Source organism: Podarcis melisellensis (genome assembly GCF_964234715.1).
Source record: "Podarcis melisellensis genome assembly, chromosome: 8".
NCBI lineage: Eukaryota > Metazoa > Chordata > Lepidosauria > Squamata > Lacertidae > Podarcis > Podarcis melisellensis.
The window spans coordinates 21390346-21405743 of NC_138540.1; the positions used below are offsets into that span (position 1 = coordinate 21390346).

The 15398-nt window shown below is 48.5% G+C and overlaps 1 protein-coding gene across 2 annotated transcripts in view; it reads right to left on the minus strand.

Moving 5' to 3' along the window:
• The window catches only part of TMEM240 (transmembrane protein 240), a 38811-nt gene extending 23739 nt beyond the window's left edge, over positions 1 to 15072 (minus strand). The window contains exons 1-2 of one of the 2 annotated variants that reach the window (XM_081923883.1): positions 14687 to 15072; positions 12522 to 12628 (exon numbers count right to left, since the gene is read on the minus strand). In XM_081923883.1, the coding sequence (XP_081780009.1) occupies positions 12522 to 12613 (92 nt within the window). In that variant the 5' untranslated portion in view covers positions 12614 to 12628; positions 14687 to 15072. Of the gene's footprint in view, positions 1 to 12521; positions 12629 to 12902; positions 14016 to 14686 lie in introns of those variants that run through there. The other variant, XM_081923882.1, reaches the window with a different exon arrangement.
• Positions 15073 to 15398: the final 326 nt, after the last annotated feature.

The following is a 15398-nucleotide window of genomic DNA, read 5'->3' on the forward strand; positions in this document are numbered from 1 at the left end:
GTGCCCTGCAGCCAGGGGTGGAGCGAGCCTCCGATGGCGGACATTTGGCACACCGCTGCCCGCAACTCCCAAGCCGTCAAAACGAAGGGGGAAGGGGGATGGCTGTTGGCAAGGTGGCGCAGCTCCGCCCCTTCCCCTGACAGTTCGGGGTAGGCCTGGGAGCCACGGGCAGGTGGCGGCCGAATGACCCCCTCTCAGTGAGGGCACCCGGGGCGGCCCACCGCCCCCCTTCCCACACCTCTGTTTGTTTCCAAAGGTTGCTATTCTGCAGCGGGGGCGGCAGCAAATCTCAGACCTAGGACAGGGGTGGAAATTCGGTCCTCCGGGCTTCTCTGTTCGCCCCTGGAACTCTGCCCAGGCCACACTCCTCCCCAGCCCTGCTATGCTCCCTCCTTGAATGTTTCAGCGCTTGAACACTGACCATCTCGGCTGCAAGTCCTGGAAGACCTGCAGGCCTTTCCCCACCTGGCCTGGGAGGGCGGGGCCCAGACTGACTCCAGCTACAAAAAACGGAGGTTGCTGAACAGACTCTTGGGCTGCGGTATTGTTTAGGGAGGGTTGTTGGGGTTTTTTTCTTGGGTTACCGATATTAAAAAATTTTGCATCTTTATGTTTGGCTCTTGCTGTTTTCTGTGGAAAGTGTTCAATTTGGTGCACCTTTCAGTGTGTTTTATTTATTGCTTATGGCTCCTTTTGCAATCGTGTAATTCTTTTCATAAGGGACGCAGGTGGCGCTGTGGGTTAAACCACGGAGCCTAGGACTTGCTGATCAGAAGATCGGAAGTTCGAATCCCCGCAACAGGGTGAGCTCCCGTTGCTCGGTCCCTGCTCCTGCCCACCTAGCAGTTCGAAAGCACGTAAAAGTGCAAGTAGATAAATAGGTACCGCTCTGGCGGGAAGGTAAACAGCGTTTACATGCGCTGCTCTGGTTCACCAGAAGCGGCTCAGTCATGCTGGCCACATGACCCGGAAGCTGTACGCCGGCTCCCTCGGCCAATAAAGCGAGATGAGAATCGGTCATGACTAGACTTAATGGTCAGGGGTCCCTTTACCTTTAGCTAATTCTTTTCATATTGCAAGCCACTTGGAGCACGGTTTTAACTATGAAAAGTGGCATACAAATGAAATTTTGAGGCTAGAGAGAGGTGTGAGTGCAAATGTGTATAACAACAAACCTAATAATAATAATAATAATAGCAGCAGCAGTATACTGCCCTTCATATGTAGTTCTCAGGGCACTTCACAACATAAAAATACAAGGTAAAAAAGAAAAATACATAATAAAGAACAAAAGCAAAGCAAAATAAAAAAATTCTTTCCAGTAGCACCTTAAAGACCAACTAAGTTAGTTCTAGGTATGAGCTTTCGTGTGCATGCACACTTCACGAAAGCTGGTCTTTAAGGTGCTACTGGAAAGAATTTTTTTATTTTGTTTTGACTATGGCAGACCAACACGGCTACCTATCTGTAAAAGCAAAGCAGTAAGCTACTTTACAAGGGTAATTTACATGCCTCGCTTTGTCCACATTTGCGTCTAGCTCTGCTTACCACTGACATGTGGCCCTTGAAAGGCTGTGCAGCATGGAATGTGGCCCTGGGAAATGTTCCCCATACTTGCCAAATGAAGGGTTGTCACAGAAGCACAGATTTGTAGAGTTGGAAGGGACCACGAGTGTCATCTAGTCCAACCCCCTGCCATGCAGGAATCTTTCGACCATCATGGGACTCAAACCCACAACCCATGCTCTACCAACCAAGGTGTGTTCCATCGCTGAGAAAAGCAGGCATGTATGAAGACACTGCTGTATCGTTAGGAACGCAGAAAGAGGCCTTATATTGGGTCAGACTAATTGTCTCTCTACCTTAGTGTTGCGAATTTGAACAAGACTTGGCTAGGTTGGATGTGGTTCTCCCTAGCAGGGGTGGAAGGACCTGTCAATTTCACTTCTCCCCAGTAGGGGTAGAAGGATCTTGTCCATTGGGATCCTCTCCCTTTCTCATTTTTCCAGTCTAAATGCAGTTCTCTACATTTCTGCAGCAATTTGCATTTTTTTAAAAAGAAATCCTCATTTAAAAAAGTATTGAGCATCCGAGAACAAATTTATCCTGGGTACAGTTTTGTATACATTTTTGCAGGCAATTTCTCATAATATATTGCATTTTCGTATGTTTATTGCCACTAATACATTCCTATCTATGCATGCTTTGTCCTAACAAATGCATTTCGGGTTAACCTTGTTTGGCTGGCAAACTGCATTGCAAAATTCAGGAAAGTGCCTCTTTCTTTAGAGTGGCTGTGTTTTGATTCTCATGTTGTTTTAGAAAGTGTGCAATTGATAGATTCAGCTTTTAATGCAAATTGAATCTAATTTCAGTCTTTTTCTTCACCTGCTTCTAACCTAGGGGCAGGGAACTTTTATTTTATTTTATTTTATTTTATCCTGCGGGCCCTGCGGGATCTGATTTCTTTCCACCTGGGGGCCAAACAGAGTCCTGGAGGGCCGCATTCGCCCTTCCTCCCTCCCTCTCTCAGTTGGAAGAAATGGAGAGAAGTGAAATTGACAGATCCATCCCGGGAACAAAGTTATTTTATCCCCCATACAGTGGTACCTCGGGTTACATACGCTTTAGGTTACAGACTCCGCTAACCCAGAAATATTACCTCAGGTTAAGAACTTTGCTTCAGGATGAGAACAGAAATGGTGCTTCAGGTTAAGAACAGTTTCAGGTTAAGTACAGACCTCCAGAACGAATTAAGTACTTAACCCGAGGTACCTCTGTATTAAGCACCATATCATACTCAAAATCATGTGCCGGTGTGTGTGTGTAAACTACAGTCTACATGTGCACAGGGTAGGGGTAGGTGTGCAATCCCTAACTGATCGTGAGAGGCAGTATGGTCCAATGAGTAGAGCTTGGGAAAGGAGGCACTAGATGGGGGGGAACTGTCACTCTCCATATGTCGTTGGACTCCATCTCCCATCAGCCTTAGTTGGAACAGCCATGGATCACGGATGATGGGAGGAGGAGTCCAGTAACATCTGGAAGGACATTGAGCTACTCATTCCTGTGCTAGGCCAACCTGAAACCTGCAGTTAATTGTGGAAGCATCACTGCAGGACTTAGGCAAAATTGTGCACCACACAGATATTTAAGACACTAGCCTGGAATTTTCTTTCTATCCTGCTTTTGGCAGGGTCTCTCTCTGTCTGTCTCTCACACACACACCCCAGATCTGAAGTTCCTCACCCCTATGTAACCTGATCCTCTTTTAAACTGGAAACGCCAGGGATTGACTTTCTGTTCTCTGAGCGATGGTCCTTTCCCCCAGGTTTTAAAGAGCAAGGAGACCACATCACAGGACCATAGGTCCATCATAAGCTATTGGTCCATCTAGCTCAGCATTGTCTACACAGGCCGGCAGCGGCTCTCCAGGGTTTCAGACAGGAAGCTCTCCCAGCTGAGATTTGCCAGAGCTCCTGGTGTGACCTGAATTCTCCATCTGACCGGCTGGGGGTGGGGGGAGCTCGACTTTAGTGGGGGTGGGAGAGAGCCCCTTTAGTAAACATATATATTTAATAAATACATATGTGTACTAAGAAGGCTGTACATGCAGCTTGCAAGCTATAGATCCGCAGGAGCCATCTGCGAATTACATGCTCCTCATTCCCAATTAACCTCCATCTCCAGGGCCTACCACTGTGAGTTACCCCTAGGTCTCAAGTTTGGGCCCTGAAATCTCAAAGTCTGCGATGCTCTGGGCCTGCCTGGCAGACCTACTTGGAGATGCCACTGCGTTGTGAGCCTGGGACCTTCTACATGCCAAGCATGTGCTCTGTCACGGAGCAGCCCTTCCTCACCCCTTTGGATCCTGATCTCCACATACATCTGTATGCCTCTCTCTCTCTCTCTCTCGTAACGCAGATCAAAACGCCTGCAATGATTTGTTACACGAGGCCTGTGTGTGTGTGTGTGTGGTTTTCTTTGGCTCGTTCAAAGAAATTAATTGACAATTCCGGTTTGAGGGAAGTCAGAATTGGCTTGAAAGACAAGTTTTCCTCCTAAAGGCTTGCGAGCGACATCCATAAAGGTAATAGAAAAGGGGAAGGCACTTGGCTCTCAGTGGGAGAGCTATTCCAGGAGACTACGAGGAAACAATGGAGATTTAAAAACATAAAATAAAACAGTGTGTCCTCCTAAGAAAGCACAGATGGTTAGAGCAGGTCACCTCTACATGGTAACAGGTAAAGGCAAGGAACCGGGGGTCTTTCCCCCTTTAAGCTGCCCTCACACACCCCAAACATACACACCCAGAAGGGTGACAGAATATGTATTTCTCATCATGATTTATTTTTTGGAAATAATTGGTGCTCTCAAAGAGCTTCAAGTCTACTCAGCTTATGGGAATGCTCTGAACATTTTTTTTTCAAATACTGTTTTACCTATTTAGAGAAACCGCTTCATAGAATCACAGAATTGTAGAGCTGGAGGGGAACCCAAAGGCCATCCAGTCCAACCCCCGGCAATACAGGAATGTGACAGATGGCCACCATCTAACTTTATCCATCAATAAAGTGCTCCAAGCGTCGTACAAAGAAAGCAACCTTCTACGATCACTTCTTCCTCACGGTATGGCTGGCCCTTCACCATTATTTTTTTTTAAACGCAGCACGTGTTCGTCCGGACTTTGAGTTGCATCCAATGCCAGTCCTACTCACGAGTAGACCCACTGAAGTTCATGGGCACGACTAACTTAGGTGTGCTGACTTCAAGGGCTCCGCTTTACTGAGTAGGGACTTAGGCCTCAGCATTGTGATGCTTCGCAGGTGTTTCCCAACCCTGGGTCTCCAGCTGTTTTTGGACTACAACTCCCATCATCCCTGACCACTGGTCCTGCTAGCGACAAGCTCCCCTCCCCCTTTGCCTCCCAGAACTAGCAGAGGACTGAAATGAGCAGAGCAGCAGCAGGCTGCACGCAGGCGCAGTCTCAGACTGCTTGGGGGGTAACCCTGGAGTGGAGAGGACTATGGGAGGCAGGGACCTTCAGTCTCAGCAACTGCTTCATGGGGGCAAGATCTAATGCAGGCATAGGCAAACTCCGGCCTTCCAGATGTTTGGGACTACAATTCCCATCATCCCTAGCTCACAGGACCCAGTGGTCAGGGATGATGGGAATTGTAGTCCCAAGCATCTGGAGGGCCGGAGCTTGCCTGTGCCTGATCTAATGAGTTGCTGTGCTCATTAGGCCTGCACAGATCCTGCTTTTGCTAATAAAGGGTTAACTCCAACATGCCTGGTGTGATTTATTGCTGGCTCGCTCCTGACACCGCTGGAGATTGAGCCTGGGATCTTCTCCAGGCAAGGCAGATGCTCTACCTCTAAGCTCCCATTGAGACCACAATGCCCATGTATAAGACAAATAATAACTGTTGGAAATGTAAAGAAAAAGAAGGAACATTTTATCATATGTGGTGGGAATGTAAGAAAGTAAAAAACATCTGGGAAATGATATACTGTACAGTAGTACATCGGGTTACATATGCTTCAGGTTACAGACGCTTCAGGTTACAGACTCCACTAACCCAAAATAGTACCTCAGGTTAAGAACTTTGCTTCAGGATGAGAACAGAAATTGTGCTCTGGCGGCGCGGCGGCAGCGGGAGGCCCCATTAGCTAAAGTGGTGCTTCGGGTTAAGAACAGTTTCAGGTTAAGTATGGACCTCTGGAATGAATTAAGTACTTAACCTGAGGTACTACTGTATAATGAGATGAAAAAGATGTTGAAATATACATTTTTTAAAAAAAAGAAGAAGCATTTTTACTTGGTATTATAAGTGAGGATATTAATAGACAAGATGTTAAATTGTTTTTATAAGCAACAACAGCGGCAAGAGTATTGTTAGCCCAGAAATGGAAGCAAGAAGACATCCCGACGAAATAAGAATGGCAGACAAAATTAATGGACTACGCAGAATTAGATAAAATGACAGGAAGGTTTCGAAACCTGCAGGACCAGAGATTCACAGATTGGAAGAAATATACGAACTATCTGAAGAGCAACTGTAATCAACAAATTACACTAGTAGGACTACAAGAAGTTTTGTAAAGAGAAATATATGAAACATTGTAGAGAAAGAATAGAGATATTAGTTATGAGATTTAAATGTAATAGTGAAAGTAAGAAATGTATATTAAGTGAATAGATAGATGGAAGTCCAAAAACTGTATAAGATGTAAAAGTATGTCTGCCGTATTTTTCGCTCTATAAGATGCACCAGACCATAAGATGCACCTAGTTTTTGGAGGATGAAAACAAGAAAAAAAATATTCTGAATCTCAGAAGCCAGAACAGCAAGAGGGATCGCTGTGCAGCGAAAGCAGCAATCCCTCTTGCTGTTCTGGCTTCTGGGATAGCTGCGCAGCCTGCATTCGCTCCATAAGATGGACACACATTTCCCCTTACTTTTTAGGAGGGGAAAAAATGAGTCTTATAGAGCAAAAAATATGGTAATTATTGTTGAAAATGGTATATTAAAAAAAAAACCTAATGAAAATTTATATATGTATAAAAAAAAGAGACCACGAAGCCTGGAGTCCAAAATGACCTTACCGCACCCCTGAAGCTGGCAAACCTACCAGGGCTGGATCATGCCATCATTTACCATTGGGTAGCAACACCCGGCCTGGTAGCTGAGATCAGAAACCGGGAATCCTCTTGATTCCCCTTCAGATACACAGCTGAATTGTGTCCGGGCCGAGTGAAATTGACTGTGTGACCGTTTACTAATTTGGGGGAGGGGGAAAGGCTTTGGGGCAACCGGGACACATTTTTGGCTCTTGCGGGAAACATTACGGCAATTGGCCCAGAGAAGGAGGGCGAGGAACGGGCCAGGTATTATTTTCCTAGCCAACTGGCCAGCTTTGGAAAGAAAGGACATGCAAGCAGCCAATTCACACAACCAAGCTGGCAAGCGGAGGATTTGGGTGTTGGGCAGAGCGGTCCTCGGGGAAGCCGAATGATATATCGGCCTCCTCTTCACCCCACATCTCAGAATTGAGACACAGCGACTACAACTTTGGCCAAGCCAAGCAGCTGGACTTGTAAGTAGCCAGGCAGGCAGTTCCACATTTGGCCTCGCCTCCGAAAGGTTATCGTGGAGTTTTGGCAGTCAAAATGATTCAGGGGATGGAAGACTCTCCTATGAGGAAAGGCTTCAACACTGGGGACTTTATAGTTTAGAGAAAAGGTGACATGACAGAAGGTTATAAAATAATGTGTGGCAGGGCGACCATGGACAGAGGAAAGTTTTCCTCCTGCTCTCATAACACTGGGCACCCAACAGAGATGAACGTTAGAAGATTCGGGACAGGTAGCCCTAAGGACTTCTTCAAAGTTAAACTGTGGAACTCACTGCCAAAGGAAACAGTGATGGCCACCGACTTGGGTGGCTTTAAAAGAGGACAGGGCAAATTCACAGAGGCTACCGACCATGACGGCTATGCTCTGCCTCCACATTCACGCCTGGACCTAATGGTCAGGGGTCCCTTTACCTTTACCTGGGACACAGGTGGCGCTGTGGGTTAAACCACAGAGACTTGCCGATCAGAAGGTCGGTGGTTTGAATCCCCGCGACGGGGTGAGCTCCCGTTGCTCGGTCCCAGCTCCTGCCAACCTAGCAGCTCGAAAGCAAGTCAAAGTGCAAGTAGATAAATAGGTACCGCTCCGGCGGGAAGGTAAACGGCATTTCCGGGCACTGCTCTGGTTCGCCAGAAGCAGCTTAGTCATGCTGGCTACATGACCCGGAAACTGTACGCCGGCTCCCTCGGCCAATAAAGTGAGGTGAGCGCTGCAACCCCAGAGTCGGCCACAACTGGACCTAATGGTCAGGGGACCTTTACCTTACCGGCCACAATGGCTATGCTCTGCCTCCACATTCAGAGGCAGCAATGCCAGTTGTTTGAAACTATAGGGAGAGGGCTCTTGTCTTTGGGTTTTGCCTTTGGGCTGGCCATAATCGGCATCTGGTTTTCCACTGTGAGAACAGGTTGCTGGACTGGTTGAGCCACTGGCCTGATCTAAAGGGACCCCTGACCATTAGGTCCAGTTGTGACCGACTCTGGGGTTGTGGCGCTCATCTCGCTTTATTGGCCGAGGGAGCCGGCGTACAGCCTCTGACTTTTTTTACCTCACAAGATTGTCGTGAGGATTAAATGAGGAGGGAGAAAGCCCGGCATGCTACCGGGAGCTCCTTGTAGAAAAAGGTGGGATATCAATGCATAACAAATTAATTTGATCAATCAAGTAGCACATAAAAAGTGGATATTTTTAAAATGAAATAAACGCAGACATCTCTGGTTCAGGTCCCACAAATCCGCCCACTGTACCACACTGCCTCTCCCTCAAAAAGGACACGGGGTCCGTGGCTCTGCTCTCGTTCAACTTCCTGAGATAACTCCGCCATGCTGCTTCCCTTGAGGAAGGCTGCTAATTGCTGCAAAACTTTGTCCACTCCATACATTTAAAGCACATGGTTCTCTGCCAAAGCATCATGGGAACTGTAGTTTGTTGAAGGTGCCAGGAGGCGCAAAGGTAAACTGCAGTTCCCAGAGCTCTTTGGAGAAATGTATGGCATGGACACAGCACAGCCAGAGTCCAAACTTTACATGATGCGCGTCGGAGTGCCAACTTGAATAAAATATTTTTTTGGGGGGGAGAGGTACGCCCTGCCACACATAATCGGGAATAGCAGTGCTGATCAACAGGGGCCAAACCCTCTTAAATATTTTATTGGGGGGCCCCAAAGGGACCTCGGCCCCTAGGAATTGGCTCCTTGGCGGCTCGCATGAATGTTCCTTTTCTCCCAAGCGAAAGGAGCACAATGCGCCTGACGCACAGCTCTGTAAACCACCTCCTCACTTAGGTTTATTTGCGGTGCATTTTTCATCGCTCACCTTAAGTTGAGCACAACATGACAAGAAGGTTGAATGATCACCACAGCATCACACGATCTCCTCTTCAAGCCCAAGAGTTTTCCCCCAAAGAATCCTGGACACTGCAGCTTCCAAAGGCTGTTAGGGGTATACTACAGTTCCCAGGATTCTTTGACGGAAGCTTTCAATGTGTTTGAAATGTACAGCGTCGCTTCAGAAGGCAGAGCTAGAGCAAATGGGTGGAAGTGACAGGTTTTGGCTAAACGGTTGGAGGCCAAATTTCAGTCACCATACCCAACATACGTTTAAAGTACATGGTGTCCCCACCAAAGAACCCTGGAAACTGTAGTTCTGCAGGGTCAAACACCACTTCTTTGGGGGGAAGTTATGTGCTTTCAATCTATGGTTTGTACGTAGCTGTAGAGAGTCTTGTAGGGAATGTACTTCGCCCCTCCAGCTTCAGCAGGAAAATCAGACACCAGGGCAACCCCAATCGGGGTGCCCCGGTGCCCGTTGCAACTGTTTGGGCGGAAGGCTGGGAGCTGAACAGTAGGTGGCACCAGAGCCCACAAGAGGCCAAACCAACGCAGTCCAGCTTCATTGCCATCCTTCTCTTCCCTGCTGAGCTCTACAAGGGACAACCCTGAGAATTAGAAGGAAGAAGCTAGACTGGATCTTAGTAAGATGGCAGGCAGGTGGGTCTAGCTGAAGTTGGCAGGGCAGGACCCCCTTTGCGCTAGTGCACCAGCCTCCACTGTCCCAGCCAAGGAATGCCAGCCTGGCTCAATGAGGGATCATTCCAGTTATCAAACGGCTCTCACCACCTCCTAAGATTCAGCCACATACTGCCCTCTGGCAACTTGAGCCCATTACAGTCGTACCTGTGCCCTGTGGCAGCAAAGGCCCAGCCTTTGTCCTCCTCAAGGCCACAGTGCAGCATACAGAAGGCTGCGGGTGCCTGCATCTGAAAGGGAGGGCTTGGAGAGACCCTGGCGAGCTGCTGCCAGTCAGTGTAGACAACACTGTGTTACATACGCCAACAGTCTGATTTGGTATAATGAAAGGGACACGGGTGGCGCTGTGGGTTAAACCACAGAGCCTAAGACTTGCCGATCAGAAGGTTGGCGGTTCAAATCCCTGTGAAGGTAAACGGCGTTTCCGTGCGCTGCTCTGGTTCACCAGAAGCGGCTTAGTCATGCTGGCCACATGACTCGGAAGCTGTATGCCGGCTCCCTCGGCCAATAAAGCGAGATGAGCACCGCAACCCCAGCGTCGGCCATGACTGGACCTAATGGTCAGGGGTCCCTTTACCTTTATGTTCCTATGCTGTTGTTTCATTGGGGAGGGGCCTTGGGTACAATAGGCGCCATCTCCAAGGAGGTCTGAGAGAGACCCCCATCGGAAACCCTGGAGGGCTGGCTGCTGGTGGTCAGTGTAGACAGCACTGAGCTAGATATGTCAATGGTCCGATGCAGTACAAAGGTAGCTTCCTGTTCGAAAAAAGCTCATGTCTTAGAAACACGAGGACTAGGAAATTACTTATCTTTAAAGAAAGGGATCGTAGGTTTGAGGCAGAGACCTGCTTTGGCTCCAGGTTTCACCCCCAGCATCTCCAGGTAAGGATTCCCATCTGAAACCCTGGACTGCTGCTGCCAATCAGAGCAGACAATACTGAGCTACTTAGAGTCCCAGGGGTCAGCAAACTTTTTCAGCAGGGGGCCGGTCCACTGTCCCTCAGACCTTGTGCGGGGCTGGACTATATGGGGAGGAATGAATGAATTCCTACGCTCCACAAATAACCCAGAGATGCATTTTAAATAAAAGGACACATTCTACTCATGTAAAAACACGCTGATTCCCGGACCGTCCGTGGGCCAGATTTAGAAGGCGATTGGGCCGGATCTGGCCCCTGGGCCTTAGTTTGCCTATCCATGAATTAGACCAACCAATGACTCATAAGTCATTTTCCTCTGTTCCTATGCCTCAACACTTTAGGTACGCAAGTCCCCTCAACTCTTCCCCAAACCTAGTTCCTTCAGCCTAAGACTCGTTGGCCGTACCCTTGATGAGCAAAGGCTTTTGCCTTCCGAATCTTGCTAGGCTTCAACTTTCATCTCCTCTAGCCAGCATGACCAATGGTTAGAGACGACGGGAGCTGGCACCTAGCAGCACTTGGCGATGGGAAACAGAGGCTTCTGGCCTCCTCTGAAACCCATTTCACTTCACCTCTCTCTGCTCTGAAAGGGCATCGCCTGCATTTGAATTCTTAAAAACAGAAGCTTGTCTGTTCCGACACCTCCTCCAGCACCACCATCAAAGAAAGACACCACTAAAAATGTGAGGAAACTGTAGATTTTGAAAGTAAAGCCCTAAAATGGGAGCAGAGAGAGAGCCTAGGAGCCAAGATGCTCAGCTGGTGCCAAGAGCTTATAAAACACAGCCAAAGGCTGTAGCTCATTGGTAGAGCATCGGCCTTGCATACAAAAGGTCCCAGGTTCAAATCCCCCCAGGTAGAGCTGGGAGAAGCCTCTGTTTGAAGCCCTGGAGAGATGCTGCCAGTCAGTGTACACAGTACTGAACGAATGGTGTGACTCAGGATAAGGCTACTTCGTACATTCCTGAGCAGCTCCCGATTCTAACTTCTCAGATATCCACAAAACACCTTTAGGAAGTGACACGGTCTTTGAACTATTGGGGGGGGGGACACCAAGTGTTTTCAAGGGAAATTCAGCCTCTCTTTCACCACCACCACCGCCCCATTTGTGCGCCTGCTCTTATAAATCAGGCTTGTCAAGTCAGATCAAAGATCCACCGGGTCCCTACGTCCTGTCTTCCAAGAGCGGGAAGTCAAGATGTCACTGGGGAACTCGGAACCAAAAAAACCGCAAAGGGGACAGCCTTCCCTGATTGGCCGTCCCCCGTAATTCGGCGCTGGAGGGTAGACTGCTGCTGGCAATGCAGGTTCCATTTCCTCCTCAAAAGTAAACAGCTGCCGATTTATTCTCAACGAAGCTGCTTGATGTCCCCCTCGTGGGTTTTGTGGGGGTTTTTTAAGTCGTCTAAGCTGCCAGCCATCACCACAAACCTTGCAGAGGTATATCCATACGTATATATTTGCACATTGGTGGATAGGTTAAATGATGAGAAACTCAGCAATGGGCACCCTAGCAGCTGAATCTCACCTGAGGTAAACTCGCCAGGTAAGGCCTCCCCCCCAACAACACCGCCCTTTCCAGACTGCAGTACAGACACTGCCATCGCGACCTACCTCACAGGGTTGTCGTGAGGAAAAACTACAAGGGAGCGTACGGCAGAATGGCTAAGGGTGATTCCTGTGACCGTTTGAAACATTCAAGAGATCCCTGATGACATCCACTTTCCAAGGCAACGGATTCCCTGGAATTTGGCAAAATACCCAAACAGTACATCCCTCATCCTTCCTTGTTCTGCGTGACCACATTTCTCTCTGCCTCTCTCTTTCTCACCCCCACCCCTGCACTCCCAATGGGAGGTGAGAAATGCAGTGTACAAACTCCCCCCCCCAAAAAAATGGGATGGGATGGTGCATGGCCGCTGGCCGCTGGCCTTACCTTCCACAGTTGCAGTGACAGACTCTGTCTTCACCTCTCAAATGCGGTAAGATATAATTGTGAAATCGGTCCAAAAGTGCGTTCATATCCATCAAGCACGCAATTGCCTGTTTCAATAATAACAATAATAATAATCACACAACCCCATAAGGCTAGAAGTGTCGGAATAAAACATTCTCTCGTGTTTGATTGCTAATATATATTAAAGGAAACCTAGGCCTATGAAAGAACGACTTGCCCTCAGAATTATATATTACACACACACACATACATTGAAATGGGGCACACAGATCAAACGTTCCACAACCGCACCTAAGAATTTGGGGAAGGGGAAGACGAGAGAGAGAAGGAAATAAAGAGGAAATCGAAGTGTCTCCTTACCATAACAATTGAGGCCCCCAAGATCATAAATATCATGGTGTTTGTATTCATGGACATCAACTGGAAATGGACAGCCGCTGTGTCACTACCCCCCAGCCCACCCCCCACCCCCTTGCCCAGAATGAAAAAGGAGAGAAAGGGGTGCCAGCTTTTCCTATAGAGGTCAGAGATGGTCAGGTACAAGGTCTTCAAACCGATCTGCAGTCCTGAAGGGGGGGCAGGCTCTTGGCCCCCCCAATTTCCAAGCATACACAAATGCACTCCTCTATTTTCTTATCCAAGCTGAACCTTCCGGCTGGTTTGTTGGTCTGTTTGGGTCTTTTGCTTTCCACCCCGCTCTCCTCCAACTCCTCCTCCTCTTCTTCTTCTTCCTCGGATTAGTCCAACATATAACGATAGATAGAAAAGATCGGCAGGTAGGCAGAAGAGAAAGATTCCTAGGGCAAATCATGCGATCCACTCAAGCCGTCCAAGCGAAAGGTCGACCACATCACAGCAGTGCACCGCCAACACCAGGCAGAGGAATTGATCCAGCCCCAAAAAATAATAATTTGTGGGTTTTTTTTTGTTTTTTGTTAAGAAAAGCAAAACACGAAACCAAGTAAGAAATGAAAAAAAAATAATACCCAACATGCAGAGAGAAAGAGAGGAGGAGGGTGGAAAGGAATGATAAAGAGTAGATTCTGCTTCTGGGGCCATCAGATGACACTCTGGAGCTTCACAGCACCCTCTGCTCAAAAGAAGGATCCATCCTTTTTTTTTTTTGGAGGAGGGAAGGTATGGGTGAGCAATTGGTGCAAAGAAGCCTGGGAGAGGGAAGGCTGTTAAAAATTGCTTCCCCCTTTCTGCTCTCTTTTCTCTCTCTCTCCTCCACTCCCCCCCCCCCCTTAGCAGGGGGGAAAATGGAAGAAGGCGGCTGGCAAGATGAGATGTTGGTGGGCACGGGGTGGCGTCATGTTGGAGTCTTTCAAAAAGATAGTCGCCTGGTCTTGTTCCATTTGCTGGGGAGGAGACCCATCGATGGGGAGGAAAGGCACGCGCACACGCGAGAGAGAGCGCGCGCGCGCACACACACACACACACACACACACAGAGAGAGAGACCCCAGGCTCTGCTGCTGCCTGCCTGGAACTGCTGCTGTGTTTTTTCCTCCCGGGGGGGTGGGATGGAGAGGAGGAATCAAAAACCCCACAAAACGTGACCTGATGATGGATTTCTCCATCCACCCCCTTTTCCCTCCCTCCTTCCCTCTCTCTCTCTCTCTTGGTGACATTGAAGCTGGAATAAATACTCCTGCACCATCTAAGTTAGATGCATTTTTGTTTAAAATGTGTGTTTTTTTAAGAGAGACATAAATTATTATTTTTTTAAAAAAAAGACAACAACAAGCTAGTGCTTTTGCAAAGTCAGCATGAACGATTCCAACCCCCACCCCACCCCCCAAAATCAGGCTCTTTAAATCATCATCATCATCATCATCATAATTAACCATAATCATAATCGTAGCCCTCATTTCCCCAGCCCACCCACCCACCCACCCACCGCACCAAGCCAGCCCCGCCCCGCCCCGGGACTTTAAGATGTGGGACGGCAGGGTGGGTGGCACCCTCCTTTTGGGTTGGGGGGTGCTCTCGCCGCTTGCAAGAAGGGGCTTGCAACTGGGTCTTGTCGATTTCATCCTAGGAAATTAGCAAGGTGGTTTTTTTGCTCCCCCTGCTCGCGCGCACTCTCTCTCTCTCTCCCCTTCCCACCCACCCGCTTGCATAGAGAAAGGATTTTTTTACCTATTTGAGGTGGCGCCGCTCCATCTTAAAGGCTCGTTGCTTAAGGAGGGAGGGGGGTGGGTGGGAGGAGGGACAGAGGTGGGGGGGAGAGAGGAAAGGGGGAAAAAAACCCTCCACGCTGCAGATCCTGTGCTCTCTCTGTGTGTGTTTACTAACCTCCCTCCCTCTCTCTCTGCACAAATTTCCCCACTCTCCCTTCCTTTAATCAAAATGGTGCTTGATCAAATTTGGAATCCTTCTTCCTGCTCTCTCTCGCTCTCTCTCCGCTCTGCCTTTTTTTTTTCCAGGATCTCTAGTTTGGTATTAGCACACACACAAAATAAAGGGGGAGAAAAAGCCATCACACCTCTCCTATTTTGCCCTGGAAATCCCCGGTGGAAAAGAGGCTCCGTTCATCTCTCTCTCCCTCCCTCCCTCTCTCTCGCACAGATCTTCAGTGACACCTCTTACCTGGGGACGGTAGTGACCCCCCCACGCCCACTCCACACACCCACAAAAGTGATTTTCACTATCAGGAAGGGCTAGATTTGTGTGCTGTTGCTGTTGTTGTGAAAGGGTGCAGAATTAGAAAAGGAAGGAAATTTGAGTCGGGGGGGGGAGATGGTTGGAGGAAGGAAGGGGGTCTCGTTTATGGGTGGAGAGTGTCTTTCTTCCTCCCAGAGGAGAGCTCTCCATTGCAAAAGTTGCGACCCAAGTGCGAAAGGACACGAAG